Source organism: Oncorhynchus tshawytscha, unplaced genomic scaffold (genome assembly GCF_018296145.1).
Source record: "Oncorhynchus tshawytscha isolate Ot180627B unplaced genomic scaffold, Otsh_v2.0 Un_scaffold_1528_pilon_pilon, whole genome shotgun sequence".
NCBI classification, from domain to species: domain Eukaryota; kingdom Metazoa; phylum Chordata; class Actinopteri; order Salmoniformes; family Salmonidae; genus Oncorhynchus; species Oncorhynchus tshawytscha.
This window is the reverse complement of record NW_024609832.1, coordinates 274,330-286,558: the sequence shown is the minus strand read 5'-3', so window position 1 is coordinate 286,558 and position 12,229 is coordinate 274,330. Positions and strand designations below refer to the sequence as shown.

Here is a 12,229-nt window from a genome sequence, read left to right as displayed (position 1 = left end):
TTTTTAAAAAAGATCAATGACTTATCAACATCTGTAACAAGTTGTCCAGTGTAGGAAATCCTCCCTGGTACCCTAGTACATAGAAAGACCCATTTACACTATACACATAGCTTTAACCCAGGTCTGGTTCCACCAATACAATCCTTTCAGAAATACACAAGTGATTATGCTTGGTTCCACCTTGACATCCCTGATCTACTTGCCTCAATAAATTAAATGCTAGAACATTGGTCACCAGGATTAGCAATTTGTAACTAGCCTCTTCATACTTGCATAAAGGTGTGAGATAGACACATGTTCATTATAGTCATAATGAGTTGTGATGCCATGGTCGCTGCCTTGACTAAGAGCCTCCAGAGAAGTACAGTACCTGTTGCATTTATTCGCATGATAATGAAGTCAGATTGATGAATGTAGTTTATATTCAACCTCATTTTCATTCAAATACAGTAGATCCAAAGTGTACTCTATTTTCATGTGGTGAAAAGTGTACTGCAGTATACTTCATGAGCATACACTTGATTTTCATATCTCAATAAGTGTACTTCAGTATAATTACAAAAAGTATACTTTTCATGTCTTCAAAAAAGGTCTTTAGTATACTTACAATAAATGAACTAGAATATCATGTACTTCAAAGTACTAGATTTTCATGTAACGAGTGTTTGCAAAAAGCAAGACCACACTATAAATGACATACTTATTATTGTTCTCAATAAGGAAGTAGTTACCTTATATTTCCTGAAAGTTATACCTGCCAGCCAGTAAACAAAAAAGCTCTTCAATGAGGAAATACTTTCCAATATTCAGCTACTTGTCTTTTCAAATAAAAGTATATCTGAATACTTACTTTAAAATGTGAAAGTAATTGAGATATTTTAATTAGTAATTTAACCCAGGTCTGGTTCCACCAATACAATCCTTTCAGAAATACACAAGTGATTAGAGGAGAGGGGTTAGGGGCTAAGCACTAGATCTCTGGAACAGAAAATGGAACAAGTTTAGTTTTTATGATGATGCAACTGTCTGTGTAAACAGACAATCAAACACTATCTGATGTACTCCATTCATGGAAAATCCCATGGGGTAAATCCCAGTAGTTTAAAAAAAAATATCTTCTTGTCTCCCCCTAAACACAAACTGCATAATTAGGAAATGATTTATTGAACATTTGCCACCAGACATACAGTATCAGTTAAATATAGACAGCTTCAACCTGGAGCCGTTTCTATCCCTTCATCTTTAAACATCAGGGACAGACTCCTTTTACAAACCCTCCTCTCTCCTCAGTCATGCTCTCTGTAGCTACACACACAGACAGTGTGAGAATGTTACTTTTTGAATCCCAAATCGATCCCTCCCTAGTCCGCCCCTACCCCAAAGTCTTTTGGTTTTCTGTCTTCTAATAGAGAGTAGAATACGGGTGCATCTCAATAATCAAACAAGGTTTCCTCTCCTCACACCGGTCCTTTCCTCTGCACTCATCTGTAAAGACTGGACAGGTGAAAGGTCATACCCAGTAGGGTTAGAACATCATATTGCTTTCTCGTAAGAGAGGGAGACACTTGAGATGCACAGTAGGTAGTGAAAGCAGTTTCCGTTCTGAAAGCATGATTAAGAGGCTAAATTGCCCCTAAACACTGACACAGGGTCAGATACAGTGAGCTCAAAAAGTATTGGAACAGTGAATTTTTGCTGCCATTGTCATTTTGGCTCTGTACTGCAGCACTTTGGATTTGAAATTATATAACGCCTATGAGATTAAAGTGCAGACTGTCATAGAATACACTTCTACATTGATGTGGATGCTACCATGATTATGGATAATTCTGAATTGCATCGTGAATAATGATGAGTGAGAAAGTTACAGATGCACAAATATCATACCCCTAAAACATGCTAACCTCTCACCATTACAATAACAGGGGACGTTAGCATATTTTAGGGAGGGAGGGGGGTGATATGTGTCTAACTTTCTCATATCATTATTCACAATTTATTCAGGATTATCCATAATCATGGTAGCATCCATATTAATGTAGGAGAGTTTAGAAACATTTTATTCTTATTTACACTAAAACTCACCACAAAATGACAATACAATATTTACCATTGATTTCTATTGGGCACAAAATAATCTAAAACACAACCAAAACAAACGGCAAATGCATTCAACAAATGTGTAGTCACAAGCTTGATGTAGTCATTGTGTGATATATGGGACCAAATACTTTTTACTACTTTAATACACAAGTGAATTTGTATGAAATACTTTTGGTCCCCTAAAATGGGAGGACTACGTACAGAAAATGCTGTAATTTCTAAACAATTCACCCGATATGGATGAAAATACCCTCAAAATAAAGCCGACAGTCTGCACTTTAACCCCATAGTCATTGTATAATTTCAAATCCAAAATGCTAGAGTACACAGTCAAAACAACAAAAAATGAAATACTTTTGGAGCTAACTGTATTCTTCATCCCAGTAACAGGTAAAGTTAGAATTGGGGAAAGGTAATCTGATCCTAGATATGTGGTTAGGGGCAACTTCTACCTTGAGACTAATGTAAAGTAATCACATGAATATATATTATCAAAAATGGCAATTAGTCTGACAAATGCCTCGTCTCCTCTACTTCTAACAAGACCAGGTGTGTGTTCAACAAGTAGGGTCAGGAAGATACCTGTATCATTAATAACATGGCAAGAAACAAAAAGCTCATTTTACATCTTTAGATAAACAGCCCTAATATTAGAAACAAATATCATTATCTTGTCACATTGATTTAATTTCTAAGATAAAGCACAGAATATTTTACATACAGCAAGATTTTATAGGACCAAAGAAAAATTGAAAATATTGTCATACTGTTATCGTCACAGCCTGATCAACAAGACTGTCCCAAAACTTTAAAATGCTGATTCACACAATTAAACAGTAGCTAGGGATAACTAAAAAAGCTATCACATATGCTGAAGTTCTTCAGCTAGCTTTTGGCCATTAAAACATTCACTAACGTTAGCTAACAGTTTAAAAGCTGACGTATTTCACTGCTAACATCAGCCTTGTTGAACGCACCACAAGGGTATAAATTAAAACTGTCCGGTCAAAATCAAGCCTCTATTGTACATTTAAATCTGGTAGAAGGTGCTCTCCGATCATATGCCATTTTTGCTGCTTTGTTGGAAGATTGGATGGCCTCTCCAAGGAAAGCCTACACACACGTTCAGACAAAGACACAAACACAGGAGACATAGATTAGAAATCACTGGCCACTTTAAGAAATGGATCACTAGCCACTTGAATAATGTTCCGTATCTAGCATTACTCATCTCATATGTATAAACCGCACTCTTCTACTGTATCTTAGTCACTTTTAAATTGTGTTTACAAAGTGCATCACCCATTTCATATGTATATACTGTATTGTATTCTAGACTACACCCCTGTGTCACAACTCCCGCCGAAGTTGGCTCCCCTGCCTGTTGGGGCGGTGCTCGGCGGTCATCGTCACCAGCCTACTAGCCGCCACCGATCCCCTTTTCCCTTAGTTTAGTCTTATGAGTTGCACCTGTTCCTGTTTTCTTGATTTGCTTTCCTATTTAAACTTGTGTAGCCTGCCCTTGTTTGTGGGGGATTAATTTTAGTTCACGTCTTGTATCGGAGGCGTTGTTGTGCTCCGGACCGTTGCCACCCTGTGTTCTGGGTTGGACTGTGTTTTCCGCCCTGTGTTTTGGGCATGACCATTTTGTGCCGGATTAAAGTGCATTTCTCCGTGAACCCTCTGCTCTCTGTGCCTGATTCCTACATTCCCCTCCTTGTCAGCCGTGACACACTGACTGTCAAACAGCCATCTCCAGCACATCAGAGGCTGCTGCCTATAAACAGATTAGGAATCACTGGCAATTTTTAAGGAAATTAAACACCAGCCACTTTAATCAAGGACGTAAAGTCTCTCCGAATCTTGCATTATTAATCTCATATGCGTAAACTGTACTATTCTGCGGTATCTTAAGTCACTTTAATTGTTTGTAAATATTGCATCACCCATCTCATATGTATATACTGTATATACTATGCCACTGTAGCTTAGTCCAATGCTGCTCTGACATATGTATATATATTCTTAATCCATTTCTTACTCAGATTTACATGTATTTTGGGCATATCTTGTGAAACTGTTAGATGTGTTACTGCACTGTTGGATCTAGAAGCACAAGCATTTCGCTACACCCGCAATAACATCTGCTTAACACGTGTATGGGACTAATAAAATTTGATTTGAAGAGAGGGGAGACTGTCAGTGGACATAGAGTAGCACCAGCATAATAAACAATCTCCCACCATAGAGTTAGTTAGAGATCTCAATTTTGTATCTGTCCCATTATGGCTTCTGTGACAGCCTCAATGGCACTGCCTGTGCTATCTCCATTTTGAAGTAGTCAATTTTCTTCTTTGTTGTGTTTTTAAAAAAGCATAACTTTATAATGGTGAATTACCGCCACCTGCAGTACTGGAGTCCTGAACCAAATATTTTGCGTCATTCATTTATTGTGGCCACTAGATGGCAGTGATACAGCTTAAAGCCATTTACAAACTGGGTAACCCAATTTGAAGAAGCAGCCAATGCTCTGCTCATTCATTGGCTGATACCTCCCAACCCATAGGAATAGCCACTCACTTGTCTACTTTAAAATTATGGAAGCCCTCAATGGCAATGTTCATGCAACAACAGGTTATATCCAACTAGAACTCTCTAACTATGTCTCACACACTCCTATTGTACCTATATGACAGTCTTGAAGGTCTGCAGAATGAGGTTGGTTTGGTGGATCAGTCTGTTCGCACTGATGAACACGTTGATCGCCCTGGAAACAAGGATGGTTCATTTATATTGTTATTTAACGACTGCAAATAAAACAAAAACGCAATGTCATCAAAACAGTTGTTCAAAATAGCCCTGACATTTCAAACCTGATTAAATAATTGGTTTCTCATGGTCATCGTAAAATAAACAGTAAGAACATTCCCACTACAAATATTATTAGTATTAATGTACACTGAACAAAATATAAAACCAACATGCAACAATTTCAAAGATTTTACTGAGTTCCAGTTCATATAAGGCAGTGGTCACCAACCGGTCGATGGTGCAATTGGCGGTGCACTTGATTCAGAAGGATGGATTATTTTGGCAAAAGAGAAATGCTCACTAACAGGGATATAAACAAATTTGTGCACAACATTTGAGAGAAATGCGCTTTTTGTGCATATGGAACATTTCTAGGACCTTCTATTTTAGCTTATGTAACATGGGACCAACACTTTATATATTGCGTTTACATTTTTGTTCAGTGTATTTTTGCTGTGGGTTTAGTAAGTGGTTTTGTGAAGAAAAAAAATCCCCCAATCACAATTCACTGCTTTCGATAAGCATATACCCATCTATTCAGCTTCCTTATGAATCTACTCTACATGACTCACTTTCCATCTTTGAAGTATGTTTTGAGGGTGTCGCTGAAGCTTTTGGAGTATTTGACAAACTCCTTCTTCTGGTGCTCAAGAGCCTGGACAAACAGAATAGACAGACAGATGTGAACATCGCCTTCACAATGATATGAGCTCTACTTGCAGCCATTGATCACATTAAATATAAGGAAGAAACACACTGAGTGTACAAAACATTAGGAGCACCTTCCGAATATTGAGTTGCAAACCCTTTTGCCCTCAGAACAGCCTCAATTCGTCGGGGTATGGTCTCTACAAGAATGTCGAAAGTATTCAACAGGGACGATGGCCCATGTTGACTCCAATGCTTCCCACAGTTTGTGTCAAGTTGACTGGATGTCCTTTGGGTGGTGGACCATTCTTGATACACACAGGAAACTATTGAGCGTGAAAAACCCAGCAGAGTTGCAGTTCTTGACACACTCAAATCTGTGCGCCTTCTACCATACCATACCCTGGTTAAAAGCACATCAACATTTTTTCTTACCCATTCACCCTCAGAATGGCGCACACACACAATCCATGTCCTTCTTTAACCCGTCTCCTCCTATTCGTCTACACTGATTTAAGTCCATTTAACAAGTGACATCAATAAGGGATCATAACTTTTCACCTGGATTAACCTGCTCAGTCTATGCCATGGAAAGAGCCGTTTTGTCCACTCAGTGTATATTCCACATCTCTGTGTGTCTTACCCTACGGTTCTGGTAGTGGTATTTCTTAAAGACGTTATTAACTGTATCCAGGAGCTCCTTTATAGCACTGGCGATGTCTCTATGGAAAAGAACAACCAACACCAATCAAGAAGCAGGATGTCAAGGGCATGCTCATGAAGGTGTGTGTGTTAGTGTATACTGTGTGCGTGTACTCACTTAATTGTCTGTAGGAAGCGTACCCTGTCGTTGATCTCATCAGGTATCTTACTGAGGATGTGTTTCAGAGCTCTGGATTTCTCATTTAGGTCCTGAAACTCCTGCTCTGGCCTGTCCACTAAGAACTCTACACACACACAGGGAATAGGATATAGGAGTATATTTTAATAAACAACTATAAACATACTGAATCTCTTGTAATCAGATGCTTAGTGCTGGTACACACCTTCCACGTCATCTGCAGCCATGCGCAGCAGAGACTCTGTGTAGTTTATCTGAACGTTTTTCTTCTCCAGAATTTTCATTATGATGTCCTGAGTTAGGCCTGGGTTCTCCCTCTCTGCCTAGCAACACCAACACACAATTACACCTGTTGATTATTCAAGCTGCCCATCCTTGCGACCAGAGCCCAGCGGTTATGTAAGGGCAAAGGTCATACGTTTATGAGGTAAGGGGTTAGATGTCAGGGATCGTGTGTTTGTGTGTCTTACCTTGATGAAGGCTGCCCTCAGTGTCTGGGCAGCTGACAAGTTGATCCTCTCCAGCTGCCAAACCAACACACACACACATCGTTAGAGGCTGACAAGAACAAACACACTCATCCAGGGTTCGACATACAAGGCTGCCTGCTGGTGCGGGGAGGTTTTGGAAGCCCACTGGGCCAGTCAATCATCCACACCAGTGGCCCGCTTGGGTCAGTGAGAAAAATATTAATATATTGTTATTTTCAATCAAGGCTATATACAGTGCCTTGCGAAAGTATTCGGCCCCCTTGAACTTTGCAACCTTTTGCCACATTTCAGGCTTCAAACATAAAGATATAAAACTGTATTTTTTTGTGAAGAATCAACAACAAGTGGGACACAATCATGAAGTGGAACGACATTTATTGGATATTTCAAACCTTTTTAACAAATCAAAAACTGAAAAATTGGGCGTGCAAAATTATTCAGCCCCCTTAAGTTAATACTTTGTAGCGCCACCTTTTGCTGCGATTACAGCTGTAAGTCGCTTGGGGTATGTCTCTATCAGTTTTGTGGCAAAAGGTCGCAAAGTTCATGGGGGCCACAATACTTTCGCAAGGCACTGTAATTGATGAAAAAACAGGAATTCCTGAAGCTGCTAGTTCGTTATATACACACAGCCTCATTTGAGTGGAATCGTCTGTCGGGCAGCAAGAGTGCGCAGCTCTCAACTGTCCTGATTCTTTTGCAACAGACACCATTTATTCCAAACGCTCTTCAACGTAAAAGCTGTTGGGTTCTTAAACGGAAGTTGTACCATAGTCCCATGTACCAACACCACAGTCGCCTCCAAACTCATCACCAAGCTCACGACCCTGGGACTAAACATCTGCCTCTGCAATTGGATCCTGGACTTCCTGATGGGCCACCCCCAAGTGGTGAGTGTAGGCAACAACACATCCGGCACGCTGATCATCAACACGGGGGCCCCTCAGGGGTGTGTGCTTTGTCCCCACCTGTACACCCTGCGTGGACGTGCATGACTCTAACATCATCATCAAGTTTGCTGACAACACAACGGTGGTACAACTGATCACCGACAACGATGACGCAGCCTATAGGGAGGAGGCAAAGAGACCTGACAGCATGGTGCCAGGACAAAAACCTCTCCCCCAATGTCAGCAAGACAAAGGAGCTGACCGTGGACAACAGGAAACGGAGGGGTGAGTACGCCCCCATCCACAGACGGGGCTGTAGTCGAGCAGGTCGAGAGCTTCAAGTTCCTCAGTGTCTAAATCACTAAGGAATGATCATGGTCCACACACACCCACACAGTTGTGAAAAGGGCATGACAGCACCTGCCCTCAGGAGGCTGAAAAAATGTGGCCTGGACCATTGAGAGCATCTTGACAGGCTGCAACACCGCTTGGTACGGCAACTGCAAGGCACCTGATCTACACAGGGTGGTGAGTATGGCCCAGTACATTACTGGGGCCAAGCTTCCTGCCATCCAGGACCTCTATACCAGGCGGTGTCAGAGGAAGGCCCTAAAAATTGTCAAAGACTCAAGCCACCCTGGTCATAGACTGTTCTCTCTGCTACCATACACAAGCGGTACCAGAGTGCCAAGTCTTGGTTCAAAAGGCTTCCTAACAGCTTCTACCCCCAAGCCATAAGACTCCTGAGCAGCTAATCAAAGGGCTACCCCTCTTTTACGCTGCTGCTACTCTCTGTTTATTATCTATGCATAGTCACTTTAACTCTACCTACATGTACATATGACCTAAATTACCTCGACTAACCGGTGCCCCCCGTATATTGACTCTGTACCGGTAACCCCCTGTATATAGCCTCTCTTGTTATTTTACTTTATTTTCTATTTTTTACTTAACACATTTTTATTTTTTAAACTTCTTAAAGCATTTTTGGGTAAGGGCTTGTAAGTAAGCATTTCAATATAAGGTCTACACAATGATTCTCTACCCTATACTTGCTTGTTTTGTCACAAACTGAAATTAGGCGAACTATTCGAATTTTAGCAACCAGGAAATGGCGGGGAGATTTCTGCATAGTGTACCGTTAACTCCCCATTGTTGGAAAAGAAAGAACCCCTAAGTAAGAATTTCACTTTTAGTCAGTGGTGTAAAGTTACTTAAGTAAAAATACTTTGAAGCACTACTTAAGTAGTTTTTGGGGGTATCTGTACATTACTATTTTTGACAACTTTTACACTATTACACTACTACTTTTACAACTTTTACACTACATTCCTGAAGAAAATGAGGTATGGAGTAAAAAGTACATGTTCCCTGACACCCAAAAGTACTCGTTACATTTTGACAGGAAAATGGTCCAATTCACCCACTTATCAAGAAAGCATCCCTGGTGCCTCTGATCTGGCGGACTCACTAAACACAAATGCTTTGTTTGTTAAATTAATATCTAAGTCTTGGAGTGTGCCCCTGGCTATCAGTAAATGTTAAAAATATATAAAAAAAATAATATGCTGAGCCATACTCACCACCCTTTTGCATAATATAAGGACTTTGAAATTATTAATACCTTTACTTTTGATACATAAGTATATTTTAGCAATTCCGTTTACTTTTAATACTGAAGTATATTTAAAACCAAATACTTTTAAACTTTAACTCAATTAGTATTTTAATGGTTGACTTTCACTCAAGTTATTTTCTATTAAGGTATCTTTACTTTTACTGAAGTATGACTTTTCAGTACTTTTTCCACCACTGCTTTTAGTCTACACCTGTTGTTTACCAATCATCTGACAAATACAATTTGATTTGTATGGTTTCCACGTATTGCCATTCCAATCTGAATAGTTTGCGAATGTTTGGCACAAGCCTGCTACGTTAGGTTAAGCACAAGCTGCACATCTATAAATGATAACTTTGTCCATGCTCTAAAGTGGAGTGAAGTCCACAGGGTTCCATATTTCAACTTCTTCCAGCCACTCATTTTTTTTTAAATGAGAGACACGACTGAACTACAACTTCCGTTTAAGAATAAAATGGAAATCCACAGCATTTGGAGTAAACGGTTTCTGTTGCGAAACGTTTTCCAACTAGCACGTGAAAAATAATTGTTGTGGACTTAGAACATCCCATTTTTTTTGTTTTTCTGTAAGAAAAAGTGTGATTTAGAGAGTGGAAACCAGAAAACACTATAGGAAAACTCGGAAAAACAAAACCTTGAAAACAGAATTCAGCGTAATGTAATGAAACAGAAGGAAGCAGGTCTCGAACCCTCGACCTTCTTGCCCGGCGCACTATCGACTGTGCCGCAAAAGCATGCTCGTGCGGCAGGGTCGATTTCCGAGCGTATAAACTCAGGGTCGTTACAGTAAGATAAAACAGATTTTAAAGGGCCTTAGAACTGACTGTTCAAAATCACCAACAAGAACACCCTTTTTGAGATTGCGCAAGTTTTATTTTTCCCCTCAAAACAATCAATGTAAATATTACATTGTCAAGTTAAAATTGTATTATTTGTGTATTGAGAGTAGGTTATAGGCTATACGCTAACTTGCTCAGCCCGCAAATTTAAAACAAACCACCTGATATTTAAATGATGCACGCATCATCCACTATCCTTTGAGATCTTGGCCCCGGCCAGTATGTTTTTCATTTGGACCAGTAGCTTTCAGGTCGCACTGGCTCGGAGTGTTACTTGAACATTTACCTGAATCTATATTAGACAAAACACTCACACACATTACCTCGTTAAAAACTGGGTACATGACAGCGTAAAGCGTCATGGAGACCATGGAGTTTGTCTCGGTTTCAATCCTCATCTCTTCCATGGTCATCCTCCAAGGAGGTGCAGAGAATACACACTCACTTTTTCCTCTCTTTCTCTTTCACTCTCTCTCACACACACACACACAGAGAGAGAGAAGCTCCAAGAGTCCCCAGAGTGACAAGAGCCTAGAGAGAGAGAGAGAGAGAGAGAGATTTGTGCCCTGTTGCCACAAGGGCAACCAGTGAAAAACATTGTAAATACAACCCATATTTATGCTTATTTATTTTCCCTTCTGTACTTTAACTATTTGCACATCATTTTAACACTTTACATAGCTATAATATGACATTTGAAATGTCTCTATTCCTTTGAAACTTTTGTGAGTAATGTTTACTGTTCATTTGATTGTTTATTTCACGTTTGTTTATTATCCATTTCACTTGCTTTGGCAATGTAAACATATGTTTCCCCTGCCAATAAAGCCATTTGAATTGAATAGAGAGAACTTTGTCTATGTTGTCATGTAGACAGACCTAAGGCGTTATTAACTTCCTCTTCTACTGTGACATGATTAGCTACTGTACACAAGAACGTTACCATGTAAGTTAACGTTAAACATGTTCGGTTCCTAAGAAGCTAGCTAACTTAACTGTCACACATGCTCGCTAACATTAGTTACCAAAGTTTGGTAACTAACTACATAGCTAGTTTGCAGATTATATGTCAATTTAGGCGGACCTTTAACTGTGAAAATCACCAAGGAATATAGCTAACATTAACTAGCTAACGTCACCCATCAGTATCATGCTCTACTGGTGCTAATACGTTAGTTACGCTTGAGCAACTCGAAAATGTGTGGCTAATGCACTGTCATTCAGTAGAGATAAGTCTAACGGTCAAATGGTGGTTATCTTAACTAATCACAGATAGTTACCTTTCTTGTCACCGTTCTAATAGCGAGAATGTCTGGTTAGCTGTGTTGTTATCATCAACTTCTCCTTCAACTTCCGGGTCACGGAATTTTGGAAACGCTCTAAATAAAAGTCCCCAACATAATAGTAGAAAAGTGTCAATAACTTCAATTATTCATGATACATTAAAAATAATTGTCGAAACATGAACAATGATTCATATTTTTTCAAATTTAAGTGACATTTGCATTAAATGTTCCAAGGTCGAATAAATGCCCACAATGAAAATCATTGTGCATTTTGCATACAGCATACAATGACATTCTACACGATTCTGTGCTTCCAACTTTGTGGCAACAATTTGGGGGAAGCCCTTTCCTGTTTCAACATGACCATGCCACCGTGCACAAAGCGAGGTCCATACAGAAATGGTTTGTCGAGATCGGTGTGGAAAAACTTGACTGGCCTGCACAGAGTCCTGACTTCAACCCCATCAAACACCTTCGGAATTAATTAGAATGCCGACTGCGAGCCAGGCCTAATCTCCCAACATCAGTGCCCAACCTCACAAATGCTCTTGTAGCTGAATGGAAGCAAGTCCTCGCAGCAATGTCCCAACTTCTAGTGGAAAGACTTCCCATAAGAGTGGAGGCTGTTATGGCAGCAAAGGGGGACCAACTCCATATTAATGCCCATGATTTTAGAATGAG

General features: G+C 39.9%; 1 protein-coding gene across 2 annotated transcripts; it reads right to left on the bottom strand.

Annotated features, from left to right (window-relative positions):
- Positions 1-2,719: 2,719 nt before the first annotated feature.
- Positions 2,720-11,640, bottom strand: LOC112235118 (programmed cell death protein 10-B). 2 transcript variants are annotated; one of them, XM_024403511.2, is made up of 9 exons: positions 11,543-11,640; positions 10,586-10,793; positions 6,874-6,927; positions 6,609-6,726; positions 6,383-6,509; positions 6,206-6,284; positions 5,487-5,569; positions 4,789-4,870; positions 2,720-3,216 (listed from the first exon to the last, which is right to left on the bottom strand). In XM_024403511.2, exons 2-8 carry the CDS (start codon positions 10,673-10,675, stop codon positions 4,789-4,791), a joined length of 633 nt encoding a protein of 210 aa, XP_024259279.1. In that variant the 5' UTR covers positions 10,676-10,793; positions 11,543-11,640; the 3' UTR covers positions 2,720-3,216. The 2 variants fall into 2 exon arrangements, with proteins under 2 accessions (XP_024259279.1, XP_024259280.1); XM_024403512.2 differs by having other exon boundaries at positions 10,586-10,828; positions 11,543-11,615.
- Positions 11,641-12,229: the final 589 nt, after the last annotated feature.

Coding starts and splice junctions, on each gene's coding strand:
- LOC112235118 (XM_024403511.2), bottom strand. CDS start 10,675: ATGACCATGGAAGAGATGAGGATTGAAACCGAGACAAACTCCATGGTC. Junction 5,570..6,205: donor ACCACTACCAGAACCGTAGG/GTAAGACACACA, acceptor CTGTTTGTCCAG/GCTCTTGAGCACCAGAAGAA. Junction 4,871..5,486: donor ACATACTTCAAAGATGGAAA/GTGAGTCATGTA, acceptor CCTTGTTTCCAG/GGCGATCAACGTGTTCATCA.